The 19,747-nt window shown below is 34.2% G+C and overlaps 1 protein-coding gene across 5 annotated transcripts in view; it reads right to left on the reverse strand.

The window, feature by feature from the left end:
* The window catches only part of RYR3 (ryanodine receptor 3), a 241,646-nt gene that overhangs the window by 64,014 nt on the left and 157,885 nt on the right, over positions 1-19,747 (reverse strand). For 4 of the 5 annotated variants that reach the window (XM_054826190.1, XM_054826188.1, XM_054826189.1 and 1 more), the window contains exons 47-60: positions 19,155-19,324; positions 18,270-18,490; positions 16,859-16,949; positions 15,556-15,696; positions 13,433-13,596; positions 12,386-12,464; positions 10,914-11,003; positions 9,343-9,492; positions 7,659-7,721; positions 7,141-7,216; positions 6,848-6,971; positions 2,047-2,162; positions 1,689-1,756; positions 729-850 (exon numbers count right to left, since the gene is read on the reverse strand). In XM_054826190.1, the coding sequence (XP_054682165.1) occupies positions 729-850; positions 1,689-1,756; positions 2,047-2,162; positions 6,848-6,971; positions 7,141-7,216; positions 7,659-7,721; positions 9,343-9,492; positions 10,914-11,003; positions 12,386-12,464; positions 13,433-13,596; positions 15,556-15,696; positions 16,859-16,949; positions 18,270-18,490; positions 19,155-19,324 (1,675 nt within the window). Of the gene's footprint in view, positions 1-728; positions 851-1,688; positions 1,757-2,046; positions 2,163-6,847; positions 6,972-7,140; positions 7,217-7,658; positions 7,722-9,342; positions 9,493-10,913; positions 11,004-12,385; positions 12,465-13,432; positions 13,615-15,555; positions 15,697-16,858; positions 16,950-18,269; positions 18,491-19,154; positions 19,325-19,747 lie in introns of all 5 variants that reach the window. The other variant, XM_054826186.1, reaches the window with a different exon arrangement.

Consider the following 19,747-nt stretch of genomic DNA (forward strand, 5'->3'; position numbering starts at 1 on the left):
GGGAGGAAAAAAATTGGCAAAAAAAATATTAGATGACAGTCATAGCTAAAAACAAATTAAATATTATTTTTAATAGTTAATTGCAGAAAAATTCGTATTTTTGTAAAGGCAACACATTATAAATTAAAAGGCAACTGGCTCTTTTTAATTGAGTATTCTAGAAGAACTTTGAGTCAAATGACTGATTCCAACCAAATCTGAAACAGTACAGATGTCTAAAAATTATGAAATTCTAGAAATTTTTGTGTGGGGGCAGCAGTAATTTTGTAGAGAAGGGAAAATCCATAATTATCCTTAAAAAGCTGCATCACGATATTTTCACATTTTTTTGATATCTGAAAATTTACATGTGAGACCATTTAAACGACCCAATAGTGGGATAAACTTCGACCAGAAACTGCCATCAACAATGAAACACGAACCCATCAGAAATGAAGTTTTATTACTCCCATTGCTCACAGAATCATTTATTAATGTTTTTGATATTATTGTCCACAATTATATATTGTAATATATATAATTAGTATATATACTTAATTCTTTAACTATATATTAAAGAATACTAAAATGAGGAATTCTATTCACTCACTGCCATTCTGATACAGAATAAACTATCCACTTTCTATCTAAGGAAACTGAGCTTTTGAACTATCTTTGTCTTTAATCTAAGAAGAGACCTTTAATTATCTATATAGAACCCTCCTTGTATTTCTTAATTTTCTACTTACCTTGCTACCATTTCCTTTTCCTTATTTGATGCATATCCACTGCTACTGAGTGTTTTTGTTGGAGAAGACAGGAAGTAGAGGCAGTGATTTGTAAAGTACTGATCAACTAATGGTAAAAGAACCTAAGAAATACAGATACAAAATGTATTTTTCACAGAGCACAATGGTACATGTAGCAACAATGCTCTGATTGGTCAAAGTTCATTCAAAGAATTTTAGAAGTTCTGTAACAGTTGCATTTTCTCATTTCCAACACAAAGTCATATAAATGAAAACCTTAAGTCTTACAATTTTACTTAAAAGTCACGTAAATAATAAATAGAGTTACACAGATGTATCTATTTTGGATCTAATATAGCAGGCTTACTCTTCTCACATTCAACAATGATAAATATCACTCATCTAAGAGAACCCTTCCTCTCCGCTGTTTACGTAACTATCCAGTACACATGTAAAGGGAGAGGGCTTTTTTTTTTTTTTAAGATCCTAAATTCAACCCTAAATGTTCCTTACTTCAAATCTGATTATTGACAACATTTTTCTTATAAGGCATACAAATGTGTATGACATTACTATGCATAAGAATACTTCTTCCTGTTAATTACATGATAATATGCACTTAATAATGTACCAAGGCAAAAATTTTCAGAAATAATTTATATGTTCAGCAAGAGTAATTAATTTCATTTAATAAATAAGCTGCCTTTTAATTTCTATGTTCCTTCTCATGTAGAAGCAGATATATTGAAATATTTTGAAATATTTGAATCCAGCAAATATGCTGGAATTCGTTTAAAGATATTTTGAACTATTTGTTAACAACATTTAATAGATTACTTACCATTTAAAAAATGGGAAAGATATATTTCTGTCACCTGAAAAGCAGTCTAGCATTACAAATTTCCATGTTCTGTATAATAGAATATATGTGTAAATTACTAGTAATATTAAATCACTCACTTTAGCAAAGAATTTTATTTCTTGTTCATGTGGAGATTTTTCAGTTTTTCCACTGGTTACAATGGCTTCTGCAAGGATACAATCAAGGCAGACACGAATAAGAAGTTGCCTAATAATAAATAACACAATAGCTCTTTGATATAGCCTTGCAAACTTAGTTTTGCTGAAATAAAAATAAAACAGCAGAAACAGTTTAGCTAGTTACAGATGTCCAAGAATTCACTCTGCAAATTAAAATACACAATTTAAGTTTCTTAAATGCAATAAAAATAGTGGTCGCTACAAATTTAAACATATCAATCCAAATATTTAAATCTCAACAATTTTAATTATTTTAAAAATAAAACCTGCAGCTTACCCAAATGCGCAATAAACTCTTGAGCAGAATCAACATATTTTAAAATTTTCTTCAGAAACTTGAAGGCAAACCTCTTTTCCATGGATGAAGCATCCAACTCCATGTCATTCAGTCCCCTGTTTTAGAAAGCATTAGGATAAATAGCATTGATGATGACAGTACGACAAATGATGACAGTACTATGAAGCATTCCATTCTTTATTAGCTTTTAATTACAGTAAATTTTCATAAAAAGGAGAAAATTACCTTCCATAGCAATTCATAGTTATCAACTACATAGCAAGAAACCATAGAATCATAGAATGGTTTGGGTAGGAAGGGACCTCAAAGATCATCTAGTTCCAACCCCCCTTGCCATGGGCAGGGACACCTTCCACCAGACCAGGTTGCCCAAAGCCCCATCCAACCTGGCCTTGAACACTTCCAGGGAAGGGGCATCCACAACCTCTCTAGGCAACCTGTTCCACTGTCTCACCACCCTCACAGTAAAGAATTTCTTCCTAACATCTAATTTAAATCGACCCTCTTTATGTTTAAAGCCATTACCCCTTGTACTATCACTATATGCCCTTGTAAACAGTCCCCCTCCAGCTTTCTTGTAGGCCCCTTCAGGTACTGGAAATGTTAAAATCAGTTCTGGTTCCTCTAAGAGGTGGAATAACTTTGCATTCAAGTATTCAAAATATATGTATTTTAGGATAAGAATTTTAGAGAACTATCTTGTTGTACAAATGAAGCCATGGTACGTTTAAATCTAACAAAGCAACGCACTGGCCACTCAATTTCTACTGCTGGCAAAGTTCCAAATGTTTAGGAAGTCAACAATTACAGCTTTACAAAAATCAGCCTAAGTCCTACACTTAATTTCACTATACACTATTAAACTTCATTTTTGCTCCTGAATTTTGTGAAAGACTGCAGTCAACATGACGTAAGCTACTAAATGAAAACCTAAATGCAAGTAATAAACTACTACTCTATTTAAAGTATAGGAAAAATTTAAGCAGTATGCAATACGTTCTGAAGAGGTATCTATTATTCATTATTTGAGATAAATTCATGACCTAAATCATGACTGGTGCATGCAAGATATTAAAGTGGAATAAAAACGTGTGATTTGTTGTGCCTAGATTTAAAATATTAGATTTTATTTTAGCTACAAATGAAACCTACCTCCCTGAAATTCTAAAATTCTTTAGGATCACAGAAAAATTTAAGGTGGAAGGAACCTCTGAAAGTCATCTGATCCAAGTCCCATCTCAAAGAAAAACCAAAACCCAAGTTAGATCAGGTTGCTCAGAAACTTGTCCAATGATGTACTGAATATCTTCAAGGATCAAAATCTCTGAGATCCTACTATAACGTTTGAACACCCTCACTGTGAAATAAATGAGGGCGAAACATTTTCATTTATCTAACCAGAATTTCCATTGTAACAACTTGTTAGATTTGAGGAGACAGTGTCTCTATAACCTGGCATTAAGTAGTTGAATACAGTACTAAAATCTCATTGCAATCTTCTGTTTTAGTATTGAAAAAATCTAGCCTCTCCTGCATGCCAATTCCCCTAAGTGTCTTGGTGGCCCTCCACTTGATTAACTTTTACCAATGTCTTCCCTAGCACTGGTGAACCAAAAACTGGACAATATACTCCTGAAACAATCTCATGGTCACAAAATGGAAGGGGAAAAAAATCACCTCCATCAACCTGCAGACTACACTTACTGATAGAGTCTAGTATGCAGTCAGCCTTCATCATCATGAGGACACAACCCTGATTCATGTTCAACTTGCAAAATCAAAGTGCTTTTCTGCATAGTTGCTGTAAGGCTCAATTTCCCTATTCCTGGGGTTCTTCCACTTTGGACTTTGCATTTACCTTTGCTCAACCTCACGAGAGTTCTGTCAGGCCATTTCTCCAGCCCGTCAAAGATCTTTTGAAAGGCATCCAAATTCTCCAATTTGTTGCTAAGGGTTCATTCTACAAAATTGCTAAGGATGCATTGTGTTTTGTCATCTGTGACGTGAACAGGGATTTTTTTCTTTTTCTTTCTGAAGTCACATAACTCTATAAATTTTTAATTTATTCTGTTTTCAAACATACTTGTTTATACAAGTAATTAATTCTTCTTCATTTCCTTGAGGTTTTTTTGTACATTTTTTTAGTTTGCAAATTCTTCATAGTCTCTTTATTCCAACATTGAGAGGACTAAACTATACTTGAGATTTTCAGCTGATAGATGGTGGCCTACACCCAGGACATCTAACTGGCTTGCCAAGTGAGGAAGTAACTGAATAACATTAAGGGAAAACCTGGGTAACTCATAATGGCTACTTCATTTGCTTCTGTACACACTCTTCAAATAGATAGGAAGGCTCACCCTTTATCGATTAGAGAAAATGACCTGGCTAAAGGAGATGCAGAGACTACAGAGGAGTTGAACAGTGTTTCAGAAGTAGGGAAGAAGTGAGGAACTAGTAGTTTGTGGCACTGAGGCAAAAGCAAGAAAGGAACAAGAAAGCAGGAAAGTTGCTGGACTCGCTGTTGTGGTATGGAGGAAATGAGCATTTGTCCTGAGATTCCTTAGCACTGGTATAGGAGTAAATTAGGGAGAATAAATGGAAGATTGGACTAACACTTGAAAAACAGCTATGAAGTGAATCCAAGGAAAAAGTAATTCTGTGGGAGAAGGCTGATGCAGCAGAAATTTTATCAACAAAACCATCTAATACTAAAGTGTGTGTTATTGACCATGTCAGAACCTGAGTAAGAGGAGAGGAACAGTTATAGTCAGGGAACCAAGGAATATATTCCAATCCTGTTTTACACATAAAAGGACTCTAACCTCCCATCTTACAGTTTCATTTGAAAAAAAAAAACCAAAAACAAACAACAAAACCAAATGCTATCTGAAGAGTCCTAGTTTATATGCTTTTATGACTTCCTATTAATTGATATATCACATGTGTAATCAAACAACTTGGTATGTATTAACAGCTATGTATGGTTGACAGGCATCTCCTGCTGCCTCACTCTCACAGAGGATAATACAACTAAGTATTTATCTGCATTTTCAGTGAGATCACTGTAAATATTCTCTTTTTTGTCTTTATATTAAGTCATGGTTGCATGTATTTTCCTATATATTGAAAGACATTGGTAGTTCTGTTAAATAACAAAGGTGAAATCAAAAGAACTTGAGGAGCTTTAAAGATGCTTAACAAAATACCATCTTGTTTCTTATGTATATTTGAGTAAGGCCTGAGAGATTTATCTGTATGTCATAAACACCCAAAAGTACTTCAAAAAAACCCATTCTCAACAAAGAAAGAGGAGCAAAAATCAAAACAGAGGCAGATGGTATATGTAAAGTCCACACACTGTGCCGCCTATACGTTTCCAATTATAAAGAATTTCCATGTTTTAATGATTAGTCCAATGTTTTTAAGAACGACATTCTAGAAATGTGATAATTGCAATCAGTATTGCAAAAGATTTTATATATACTTAAAATATGCACACATTCATCTGAAGAAAACGCTAAGAAGAGGATAAACTTGATTCACCCTGATATAGACAATTTTTGGAAACTCTTTGTCCATACCCCATAAAGAGTTTGAACAGGCTTTTTCAAGTTGACTTGGCCCATTAGTTAACACTGAAAACATTGTCTTCCTAACCTGAACAGATGCAGCTGAAAAGAGATATTAAAATTAGTATTTGAGCAATTCTATTGGTGTTTCAAAGGACCATTCATTTGCAGGAACTAAACCTGCTTTTCTTATTCAATAGCTCTAAAGTAATCATGGAGGATAGAAAAAATGTTTGGTGGCATACCTACTTTTGGGTTCAGGCTGAGAGCCTACATATGTGGCAGGAGGGAATTTTTCTCTGTAGGGGTGCAGAAATGTCTGTTTAGAGCTGGCTTTTAATATCTTAAGAAATGTTATTAATTGTTGAAGCCTACAAAGTTACCTTTTGCAGATCCTAATAATCAATTTGTATAAATTTCTGAGTGTATACTTTCACTAGAGACACAGACTTGAAAAGCAGAAACAAATGAAAACAAGTAAGATCTGACTCCATGCATGTACAGAAAAAATTGTTCATTAATACAGTTTAGTTTACAAAAATACTTAATGCCAGCAAAACTGCAGTTTCCTATGTGCTCTGACGTTTCGCACACAATAAAAGACGATAGTTACAGTATAGTAACTTGCAAATCCATCATATAAAGCCAAAAATACAGTCTAATAAGTTATTTTAATTTCATTGACAGGTTAAGTCCCCACAGGCCAGCTTCCTTCCAGACACAGCAATTTGAGTTAGAGTACAACTAATGGAGTTTGCACTTCTGCTTCAGCAGAAGGATGAAATGCCCACAAAATAGCCGCTTTGCTTTACTGCTTCACAGAACTCAAACCACATTTTTCTTAAAAACTGGATTGAAAAGCACTTTTACATTGATGCATTTCAGTATCAGACCTCAGATTTCTTTTCCCATGATCCTTACTGACACTGCTGGCTGCTAATTTAGAAGTTTTGAGTCATCTGCTTGTTTAATTACACTGCTGTTGCATTTTGTATTTACTATGATCACATAACTTATTAAAAATGTTACATGTCTACACTATTTCAGAAGGGTCTTTCTGAACATAAAAGTAACAAGGACTTTGATTTACAGAAGATACGCCAAATGGTAATATGTCAATAACTAAGAGACTGCAGTGAGATAAGGACAATCATCATGGTTTGTGCACTGAATGTTAGGTACGTGCTTAAAAAACCCACGTAACTTACCGAGATATGATTATACCAGTAACCTGAAGGAATTTGAACAGCTCCTGTGCCTTTTCACGGTCCCGTGACTTCTCCTTGGCTGTCAGCGTGTCATAAGGTACCAATAAAGGATGACTACCTCCACCTTTAGTAAGTTGAAAGAACTGTAAGTTTTTCTACCATAAGATTTGTTTTGCTTCAAGTACAAAAAGGAATAATTAAATTTTGATTGTCTTACACTGAATTCTTTCAGACTGTTTCTTCTCCCTCATTTTCCTTGTCTTTTTTGTGTGGTTCACAGGATTCTGGCTTACCTTTGCTTTCCAACTCCGTTTTCTTCTTTTTGGCCCATATATTATGGTAGTTTTCTGCCATTACCTCAACCATTCCCTACATTATCATCAGAAAAAAAACAAGATGCAAAATTAAAAGGTGACAATTAAAAATTCTGTAATTTTACAGAATTTTACAGTCTTTAGTAAAGTCTACACTCTTGTGGTAAAGACACATCACAGTTAAGTGTCATTTCTACATTCAGCTGTTTTTTGAAGTCAGCACAGGCACAGGGTACACATATATCACATGCTGATTACAGCCCCTTCCCTAGCTTCATGATAACTTCTTCCAGGAACTCAGGAAGTACCAAGGGGATAAATAGTAGAAATCTCTCCTTTAAATATGAAAATAGTATGGCATGCACCTTTATACAACAGCATAGCACAACCAGTCACAAATACACTCATAAAAGCTGACAAAAATTAAACTCATTAATAGTAAAAACCAAATCTATTTATTCTTTTCAGCACAACATATGCAAAACACAAATACAAACCTGAAGCTCCCTAGAAAGCACCACGTTAGAGAGATCAAGTGGCGCTGGGCTATACCCATTTCCCTGTGGGAATAAAAGAATTATTTTCAGATAAAAGTATTTCCGATAAAAAAAAATCAAATATTCAAATACATCTCTGTATTTGATCTGATTGGAGTAACACCATTTAAATTTTTAAACTTTCTTGTAGAAACTGTGTTCACCTTTTATTTTGCAATGTGCTGAAGACACACAAGATGATTAACAGAATACATCTGCTGATGTGGAAATAAGGAGGTTGCTGCAGATACTTAGATGTCCCTATTTGCAGCAGATGGCAAGCTGCTAAGGACTATGCTTTTCAGCCTAAGAGAGGAGACCAATCATGAGGCATACAAGACATGCCTTCAAAACGTGACAGAACAGTGTCGCAACATCCTGAATGAACCATATGCTAAAGATAAGACATCAAAAGAAAAAGTTAAAACAGGTTATTGTCTCGTGGAATTTACAGACCAAGAAAAAGAAGAGGTGTAATATATTTACACAGTCTTTAAATGTTTAAATTGTGAACGCTCCAGTGCAACAAACCTATTAGGCACATCTTACATGTGAACGGTCACATATAAATCAGTGATTTCAATCATGCACTGAAGTTAAACATGTGCTGAAATACTCTACTCCGCCATGTCTTTATCATGCATCTTCTTGGGCAAGAAGTTCCCAACTGCAGAACAGGTTCAACTGGCTGGAAGCAAAGATGCCAGCAGAGACAGAAGGACTCCCTGTACGGGAGTGAAGTTTGCTGAAGAGACAAAAAATGCTGCAGTATTGTGTCATAACAGTGCTCAGGGGCCACTTTTGGTGAGCAAAACTGGTGCTGGGGAATGAACCCAACACAGGCGTAAGGCGCCTGATGTTGATGCTCACAGGATCAGCGCCAGTGCAAGCTTATATAAGGAATCAACTCATGACACATCTTTGGACACTCGTTGCAGAACTGCTTATGGCAGTAGGAGTCTGCCAAATGCATTGCTCATAAAATCTCACTATATTTAAGCACAAATGTGCATTTAATTCACCTCAAGGGGTACAATAAAAATTCCCTAATACTTGTCATAGTTTTAAACAGCTTTCCCCCCTCCAAGACACAAAGATATAGAGCTGCAGTCTTAACATGCTATTCCAAAAAAATACAAATGAAAAAAATGGTCTAAACCACATCAAAATGCTAGGTACGATATAATTACCTGCAAATTTTGTTTGTAGATTTAACATAAAGTATTAAATGTGCAATCTTATTTGTCAGTCATAATTATAATCTTGACAAAAGCCCATTTCAGGCTCTTCTGTTTGGCCAAAAAAGAAAATTACTAGATTTACTTATTATAAAATAAAAGGTTTTCAATACTCTGCCATGTAATCTTTGAATGACTGTAGGAAAACTCTCTGCAGGTCTTCTGAGAAAATGAATAGATATGGTCTCTGACAGCCTTATCATCTTAAAAGTTCTCTTTTTGAAATGCCCTCTTTAGTCTAATGCACACTGTGTTTATTATAGTGACATGACTTCCAATCTCAGAACTCTAACGTTAAAATATTCTCTTAATTAAAAAGAATATAAACCTAACATAATTTTGTATAATTTCTTAGGAAATTAACAAAGAAGCCTTTTGCTTTCTGAATTTAAGCAATTCCACCTTACCTGGCTAGACTGAGATATGCTGCGGAGCTTTTCATTTTCACGCTGATGTATTAGTGCTTCTCCTCCTTCCTTGGTCCTTTCTAGGCTCCATCCCATGGCCAACATGGTTTTCAGTGATTCTCTGGCAGGCCAACGATAAATTTCCTTTTCCTTTGAGGAAAATAATGTAAAATTTCTCTGTATTCAGCAAGTAGTAAAAAGTCAATTTAAATACTCTGTCCTTCTTTATAAATTGTCACATGCCACAAAAGCAAACAAAATTTGTGTATTATATCTGAAGACATGATATAATTCTTTTTACATGAGAAAGAAGCTTTAAAATGCTTCCAAATTTTTTGGTTTTATTCTTAGTGGCATTTATTGCTGGCATATGTGTAACAAACTAGTTCAAGTGAGCTCTGGAGCAACAATGTAGTTAGTATCTGGAAACTTACTCATGCATTCCTCCAGCCCAAAACAATAAAAAATTGATGGCACTATGAAATCAGTTAGGCAAGTACGTACATTTGAAGGTATTAGCACATGAGGCCTTTTTGTAGTCTTCCTATATTTATATCCATTCACATATGCAGAACATTACTGATCTATACACCTCTTCATATAAATACAGACATCGACAAAAAACTAGGGAACAGCCTGTATTCCAACACTCCTTTGAAAAATAAAGGTATTATAGAAAATCTGAAAACTTGTGGCAAAGAATATTCTGATTATGTCATGTTAAGACGTCTCAAATCGACCTAATAAAAAATATTTCAGTTCTTGCCATAAATAAGAATGTTTATGACAGTTACTTAACATGACAGTGAAGTCATGTTTATTGAAAGACCTGATTTTTAGCTTCAGAAACTTATAATCTGAGACAATTCAGAAAATCCTCGTTGAACAGCTTTAATAACAACTCAACCAACAATTCTTCAGCTCCTCTCCAAAGATTTCAAAGCAATTTACAAACCTTGGGAAATTAAACCTTTTGAATCCCTCTTCATTTTTGTCATCTCCATGTTCTGAACAAGAAAAGTGTGGTAAAGAGGGACAAATGTAATTGACTTATTTGAGTCACCCAATGAATCATTGCAAAAATATGTATCAGAATTCAAATTCAGTGCACTGTTCTGACAACTAGAAAGAAATTAAAATGAAAAATGCATTCAAAATAGTTTAAATGTTTTTCCCCATTTTCAACTGAAGCATCTCCTACGCTTTCTTTAAGTTTTTCTACCATCATTCTTGAAGACAAAATTGCCTTCAGATATGTTAAATTACACTTTCATCTAAAACCCAGGAGCTGCTGCCAGTCATTCCTCATCCAGGAAGGCCTGAAAACCCTGTGCTACTGATACTTCGAATACAAATTGGCCCAGGCCTATGAAGACTGCCTAATGGAAGCAAATTATACAAGACTCTGTGTAAGATTAACTAAACTACCACTTCAGCATGTAGATGTTGCTATTCTTAATTGTAAGAATTCTAGTTTGTCTCTTTTCCTTTTATAGCATGTATATGAAATGGATTTTTACAAGTACACTAAATCTACTTTGTATTAATGCAGCTGAAATTTCCTCTATTACCTTTTCAGTTAAAGTTTTGAAAGGTCTTATTAATGGGTGAGTCTTCATATTTTCATCCAGTGAAACACCGTACTTCCATCCACTATTAGTCTGAAAAAAATAAATATACCAAATAACTATACCAAAATAAGATGAGAACAATAAGATAGACGAGCAATGGCAGATTGGCCAGTTTAGTCTGTCATATTGAACTGTTAGTCTACTCCAATAGCTACTCAGTGCCACAGAAATTCCTCTTAAAAGAGCATGCATCCATCTGTGGATACACTGGAACAAAACATGGCCTAGAGACTAGATGCCATCTATGAGTAGCAGGTGTCATGCAGCCAGTTCCGAGCCTAATATACATTGGCCCCTTTCAAATTTCATGCATTAAGACACACTGGCTAAGTTAAAAAGTGTCTCTATTCTCTAGGAGGCTGGAGTCAGCAACACGAAGAAAATGTAATGTTAACAGATCAAGCACTAAAGAACGTATCTTTAATGACTCCTTTACCTTAAACAATAATAACAGAAATGTATGGTTTGACATTAATGTGTGTGTGTTTACATATCCATATATATGTATACCTTTCTATACAAATTTGCATACATAGCCCCACACAACAACAGAATTGTTATTTCTACACAACTGTTCTATAAAATTGCTATTAATTTGTTATAATAAATTACTTAACCCCACCTCTGGTTTTTTTCTTAGAATGAAAGAGGTTTAAAATTCACTTGGATTGAATGAGTGAGTTACATCAAAACACTTCCAACATAGTTATCAAAAACTACAACTCCATCAAACTTAATTTTCCTCAAATTTAACTCTAAAATTTCTATTTATTAACTTTAAAAATTATTTGCAAAATGTAACATTAAAAAGGCCTTTATTAAATGTTTCACTGTAACATTAAAAAGATATAAAAAAATCACTTCGTATATATTGTCTTGTCTTATAGCTATTTTGAAGTAGTGAAACAGAAACATAACACAGTGAGAGAGCACTTGGAAAATTATAGAGGAAATCAATATATAATAGCCTTTTTGAAGCTAAAAAGAAAGAAAAGCTATAACTACATTTTCTGAAGTAAAAACAAAGGACATTAGACATCCTGGGTACTCTCTTAGATCACAGAGCTGCTGCAGTAAAATTGAATCTCTGACTCCCAGAGAAAAACCATCATAACCAGGCAAAATGAAGCTAAGAGCTATATATTCTTAGTTAAAAAAAAAACCCAAACCAAATACCCCCTTTTCATTCTCCTCATTCTAATAAATTCTGGCTATTTTCAAAAAGTGACTAATTTCAATGCATTTTCTTCAGCAAAAGATTTCTTCCACATAACCCTAAAGAAATATGCAGACATTAATACACTCCAAACAAGGCCCCATAAGTTCAACTGTCCAGTTTTTCTTTCCATATTCACCTGAGTATTATTTACTACTCCTTTTCTGACAGTCGCCAGTCTTAAAATAATTCCTACCTTATCAAAGGCCCATTTATCATGGGAATGTTCAGCATACTTGCTGACAATAAACTCCAACTTTTCAGGAAGTACAAGGCTGTAAACAAAGGGGAGTATGGTCATTCAATCATAAGTTACTGCTGTCTCATTTACGAAAAAAATGTCAGTATAATATGGCACTAATCAAAACGCTTCACCTCTAGATGAAGGCAAGATATTTGGCTTTGCAATTCCATTTTCTTTAGAAGAAATGCCACAAAACAAAGCAGAGCTATAATGGCATTTACAGGCAATGTTCAAATACATAACAGTTGCACTTATTAGCAACTGAAATCACAAGAAAAAAAAAAAACCTGCTTCACCATAGCCCAAAGGTATTTTTCTTGGTAATTCTTAATACAGGATAATATTAGCATGGATGTTTCACATTGCGTAATGATGGAGGTGTAAGACTTTAATAGCAAGAATCAACTAGTGATTCTCAGTTCTCAAACATAAAAGTAATAGAAATCTGTATTTTAAAAGCACAAGATTACTAGGAAGGCCAAGTCTCTATTAAATCAGGACACATGATCTGCTTATTTTGCTGTATGAGGTTGCTACAATTCTCAAAACTAAGTGAAGATTTTATAAAAATCGGGCAATAGGCCAGTTGAATCACTTACCAGATTTTGATGATCTTGTACCAATTGTCATAAGCACACTCTAAATAATGACAGTATCGAAAGTATTACAGTTGTATATATCCCAAATATTAGAACTACTAGGTAACAGGGTACATAATAAGTATAGCATTTACTATATACTCTGCAGATATAATGTGGAAATATTTAACATCTGTAGAGTGCTGAGAAGAATGTGTTTTATATCTGGTAAACAGGATAAGTTGCAGTGAAGTATTTGACAGGAGGAAGCAAAAATCCTTACACTACTTCTGAAAGCTACTAATATCATTAACAAGTCAGTCACCAGCCAATTCTCCCTACAGAGGAGAAAAAAATGTTAATAGGGAATAGTATAAAAAATATTTAAGGAAAGGAAATCACTATGATTTCTATAACTCACTTCGCTGTGCTGACAGGTTTGGGATCAAAATTTCCTTCTGGATCCATCGAAGTCTGCTTTTCCAGTGTTGACCTAATTCGTGTATCTAAATAATCAGGGGGCAAAGCACCAGCTATAGCACTTAGACAGGGCAAAGCCATTCGAAAGAGCTCTGGATCATACTTCTGCAGGAGAGATAGGAACTGGTTGGAAAATCCAATAGAAAAACAGGCAAAATGTTAGTGAAAACCAAGCAGCCATAAGTACGAATATTAGAAGATGCAAACAAACAGTAAAGCACATTTAAAAATTAAGCATGGAGCAAAATTATTGCTGCATGACACCTATTTTTCTTGATATCAACTTGATACATTTTTTAAGAGTACCCAAATAACATGAATATGCTGACATGTGTGTAAGTATACACAAGTATGACTGTTACACTAGATTATAAAGAACACGTGCTAGAGGAAGTAGCAGCAGATCACTGTTGGCCAAGGTTCTCCTTGCAGCTCTCAAACAACATTCTAGTATGCTTAGGGGGGAAAAAAAAAAAAAATCACTTCTGTATCTTTCAGATTCCCCATCTGTAAAATGGGCATAATGATACAAGTTTAAAAAACTTTAAGATTTACTGATGAACACTACAGTGCAAGAGTTTGATGCTATTATAATTATTTGATAAAGTTTTGCTCAGATAACACAGGCATCTTTTTGATGTTATGACACAGGCACCAATCAAGTATTTATAGGAAAAATTTTTACACTGCAAAAATATTTCTGTTGCTTCATTATTAGAAATAGAAAGACTACATAAATCCAAATGACCACTTTGTGTCAAGAAAATGCTCCAGAACAATTTTAAGGTCCATTGAAAATACTTGCTGATAAAATTATGTGTTTATATCACAGCAAGCGGAATGCCTAAAATTTTGAGGCTTTAACTTCCTGTAGTTTTGTTCCGACATTCTTTAATGTGTATGCACAAACAAAAGAAGTGAGATCACAGGGTAAATTGTTTCCACTAAAGAGCTGGAAGCCATGAAAATACCGAACCTGTAAATATCTCAGTACAAAACAGAACAATAGAGAACACTGTAGCTCAGCAGATTTACACAATTCTCCTTTCACCGGACTAACAACCATTTACAGGAAAATGAAAATGTTATTATAGAGGGCCACGAATATTGGCAGAAAAGTATCATCTTCATTTATCTGTAAAAAGCTAAGACACACTAATTGGAAACATTTCATTGTGTCAGGCCCTTCTGACACTCTTTGCACTTGTGACAGCACTAAGAGAGAGGTAAATGTCACTAAAATGAAATACAAATAAGGCTTAAAAAGCCATTTTAGAATAATGCAGAGACCATCTTCATTTCCATACTACAAATCAGAAAGCCTGGAGAAGCAATCATCTAAATCTGTTCATTAGAACTGGAACATAAATTCAGTGAGATGCAATGAAAAGAATTCATTATTGTCCCATAGTGAGAACCTGATTTTTAGTCCAATGAAGTACAAAAAGCATTTACTCAGTAAGGCATTTCTCCTATCAGAAATGTAACTTTTTCTTACTTGGAGAAAAAATGATTAAGTGAAAAAATCCCAAGATCAAACTTTGGAACAGGAAAATGGAAAAATGTTTATTTCTAAGAATGTTGCATCATATTTCTTAACCTGGGCAATACCCAGAAAACTAACAAAATACAAGTGTATGCTCGAAAACAGACAACGTATATTTACTGTGCATACAGCATCAATTGGACAAACATATACATACATTTTTAAAAATTAATTTTATGTCAGTAAAAAGTATTTTAAAAAGTTTAGTAGAGCCAAGATGGGAGAGGAGACAACACTGACTTGTTAGTGTAGCAAGCAATCTGCCTCATTACTAGCGTAAGGCTATATGGGTATATCAAGACAAACATTTGACATTTCATTAGTTTGGAATGAATCTTTCAAGATTCAGCATTCGATTTTTCATTAGACAGTTACTTCATTAAATGCATTCATTGCCATATGTCCTATATTGGTTGAAAGTATTGTTAAAATAGCAACTTTCTGCACTTTGCACGGCAAATTATCATTGTAATGCTTTTCTAGTCATCCCATACTACAATGTGAATTACAGTCATTACCTTATGAGACAAGGAATCAAATATTCCCCAGAAAAGTTTTTCAGTTAAATGTAATTCTTCTTCTGCTGCAATGCCATAGTTTCCCATTCCTGAAGGCAGACAATAATATTTCCAGCACTGCTCATAGTGATTTGTCAGAAGCTAGATTTTCAAGAAAATAAAAATGCACATAAAACATTGATATTTAACAAAATAACATACTGGTTAGTGAAGTCTGAATTGCCAGTATCTGTTTAAACAGTTACATGAGTATTATTATTTATTCCTGTCTCTTCATTTCTAATGGCTCATAAAAATCTTTTTTTTCTTCTTTTGCCTTCTGGGAGATCAGTAGAGCCCATGCTGTGAAAGTATAAAGCCTGTATTATGCCCAACTGCCGCTGTGGGATTCTCAGTGATGACAGTGAGTAGCAAAGTTACAAAATTTCAGGATTACCACCATCTGAGTACCGATTAGTGCACAGAATAAAACAGAGACAATGAAATGGGTATAAAACAGGACACGATAGATTCCGGTAAAAAGCTTTACAAATTCAAATTGATTTTACTTCTGTCATTTGTAATTGATGGCCTCAGTATTATTCAAAACATTGCAGAAGACATCTGCAGTTCACCGTTTTAGCTCATCTCTGGAAAAACCAATGGAGAGAACTTTTGTACAGACAATCTGTAACATACCAGTTAAAGAGCTAGCGTATGTGATTATTGGTGCACTTTCCACATAATTTCAAATTTCTGCTGATTTCTTCTTTAGAACTAAAAATTTGTATCCCCTGGGAAATTCTAAATTTTTTTTTAGCATTGGACTAGAATCTTGACATTTTAATTTTTCCTGCAATTTTGTTTAGGAAAGGAAAATAATAATTAAAAAAAAACCAAATCAAACATTCCATCTTCACCACACATTTGCTCTAAAATTACTAATGGTCCAGAGTACGTCTGTGAATCTGACAGCTCTGCTTTAGAGTATAACAGAATTCAAATTCTGTCATAAAAAGACCTGCAGACCTAAGATCAGACCCTTTTATCCCAAAAGGAACAGGAGGCAAACCTGACAGAAAAATTTTAAATAAAAGTTATTTATCATCTCACAATTGTAATTCTCTGTTCACAGAACAAGAAGATGCATAAAATTTCAGTTAAAGATTGCTCAGAAATGAAAGGTGAATTCTGTTCCCTGTGTTGTATTCTCTGTAGACTTCACTCAGAATTTATTCCTGCATGCTACCAAGAGTTATTATGGTTCATATAGCAGAATAAGAAATTTTATGCTGAATGCACGTACAGAAAGTAAAGCATTTACCTTGAGAGGCATTTTACAGTATTCATTGAGTAGGGGCACATCAAAAACTAGCCTTCTCAACAGTTGTTGTAGCATAGAGGGACGTAAGTGGCTGTAATTAAAAAAACCAGAAAGTCTTAGTAAAATTCATACAGTCCAGTGAAAAGGAAATAAAAATTGAAATCAGTTTGCATATTGGAATTCAAATCACTTATTAAAAGTATTTTGAAAAATCAGTGGTAGGTGCTTAAGGAATCTCATTATGCCTCATCTACGTATAGAAGAATGTAGCACAGAAAGACGTGCTACTTCTGGACTCTTAAGCAAATAGCCAACATGTGTGACTGTGCCCACATGACAGCAGAGGGAAGGGTGCTGGATTTGTTTCAGAATACACAGAGGGGACAATCTAAGTGAAAGAAACAGAGTATTATCCTAACAGAATGGTTTCTGATATGACACCAAAAAGCAACGCTCCTAACTGAAACTGATCTGAGAAATACAGATTATTCTGTATGATTCTTATAAGAAATAAATATCAACTGGAAGACTGAATAAATTACCCAGCATTTCTTTTCTAGCTCTTTAATTTCAGTGATCTATAGACTCAAAATCAATTTAAAAATGCTCCTTTCATATCTCCCCCTCAGTCATCACTTCTGCAGGCTGAAAATTCCTGGTTTAGTAAGCTGTTCCAAAGGAGTGAAATGATTTCTTATGTTGATCCCTCTTGTCAGGCTTTTCCAAATCTTTTCCATTTCTACTACATTCTCTTTTTGGCAGTGGATCAGTGCTATGCACAAACTGAAATTGCACACTGCACAACTAATTTCACAGTCCACTGCACAGACAAGTAACACTACAGTTTATGGCAAAGATCAAGAATTATGATTCAGTTGGCAAATCTGCATTTCAATTCCTGATATAACTTCACTGCTTGATTCAGTTTTAGGATTTGGAGAAGGAAGGGGGGGGGGGGGGGGTAGGTGTTTTTTTTTTTGTTTGGTGGTTTGGGTTTTTTTTAAAATCAAAAATACCCCCCAAAAAACCCCAAAACCTACAGCCAAGGTTCTTCAAACCACAATCAGAAATACAAACACGTCAATCCCTTAAATCCCGAACACACTCACTGTCAGACTTGCCAGAATATTTTTAGTAATTACTGGGGGTTTGTTTTTACAAATAATCAGAATTTATCTTGTATCACCATAAAGCTCATATCAAAATGACAGCTTGTATAATGTAGTACCCATAATAGAAAAATAAAATCTATTTTCTCTTAGGAAAAAAAAAAATCCTATCATACACTCTGGTCATTTATTTCATGCAAGAATAAAATAATCTTAGTTTTACATTATACTCAAAGAAATAAATTACTAAAATACATATACTGCACAAAAGAAATCCATTTGTACGCAGGCATCATACATACTGGCAAATAGCAAGCAGGCATTCTTCAATAGTGTCTCTTTGTGCTTTTGTAAGGGAACGTCCCTTGGATAACCTATATATTGTGTGAAGCATGGAGTCAACCAGAGAGGCGTGATGCTCTGTTCCAGAAAAGAGGGGAGCACATCTCTTGAGTAATGGAAACACAGCTGAGCAAATGTATCTATTTAGTGCGAGAGCTGCCTCTGTGGTACTTAAAGAAACCTGGATGAAATAGTAAATGATTGTTAGTATCATAGGGAATAAAGGTTACTAAATCTGAAGTCTATAAAACTTAATAATGAAAATTCCTTAAGTCTCCTTAGTGGCTGGGTGCTAACATGATATTCCCAGTATACATGACGACTAATTTTTTTGAACTTGAGAAAATCCAAGTCATCCACTTATCTCCTATTTCTTGCCCCACTGCACTCTAAACCAACAAGAGCGAAAAAGAATATGCAGCTTCTTTCTTTAAACAGATTAGCAAAAACCACAAAGCATTAAGTAGCATTTTTAATCTCACTTAATTTCTGCATAACTACACATATATGAATTTTCAGTGCAAGTCTTAGAAGCACACATGAAATAAAAGTAATCATTAGGCCTATTACAGTATATCCAATGTAGTTACTGTATAATTAATGTAAGTCTGTATTAAAAGTTTTTAAACTACATTACACCGTTGCTTCATAAGGTGGTACTGAATGCTTATGATCAGACTTAAGTGCTATAAATTAATAGTAACTGAATTATTACTGTTTGTGTTTATACCGAGCCTATACTACCCTTTCTTTTAAAAGCTGTTTTGACTTGGAACTCCATTTCTTACAATTACAGAGCCACTATATCCAGCCACTGCACCCAAACTCCATAGCAAAATACTCACTGTATCCAAAGAGGCAGAGGCTCTTAAATCTGGTAAAAATCCAACTTCCAGTAGGTGAAGGAGGAAGCTTTGGTCCTTAATACCATAGACACGGTCCAAAAAGAGTACCATGGGTGCTTTATGATCAGGACAGAAATTTGCAGACATGTCTGGCTCATTTACTGTGCCATCTACACAAATAGATAACGCAATTTTTAATAGTAGATAACAGATAAACCAAGAAAAACTAAGACAATGAAAGACACTATAATTACATTTAATGTGTAAAATCACGTTCAATGAAAATTATGTTCTTGTTCAGTTTTCTTGTATGCTGAAAAAGAATACTAAGTTTTTATTATTTTAAAAATCCTTTTATTTTGCAATTTATTAATTTTTCACTCTTAAATGAAAGCCTAAGAATGAATTGTAAAGTACTCTATTTGTTTCTTTACTATTACAGAGAATGTTTATATGGTGAAATTAAAGATAAATATTACTGCAAATATAGAAAATATATAGTAACTGTGAAGTCGAAGAAGGCTAAGAACTTTAATTTTTGTCTCATGTAAACTCAGTTAGAAAGAACATGGAATCCATGGGGAAGACAGCAA

This window comes from Grus americana, chromosome 5 (genome assembly GCF_028858705.1).
Source record: "Grus americana isolate bGruAme1 chromosome 5, bGruAme1.mat, whole genome shotgun sequence".
Classification (NCBI taxonomy): Eukaryota; Metazoa; Chordata; class Aves; order Gruiformes; family Gruidae; genus Grus; species Grus americana.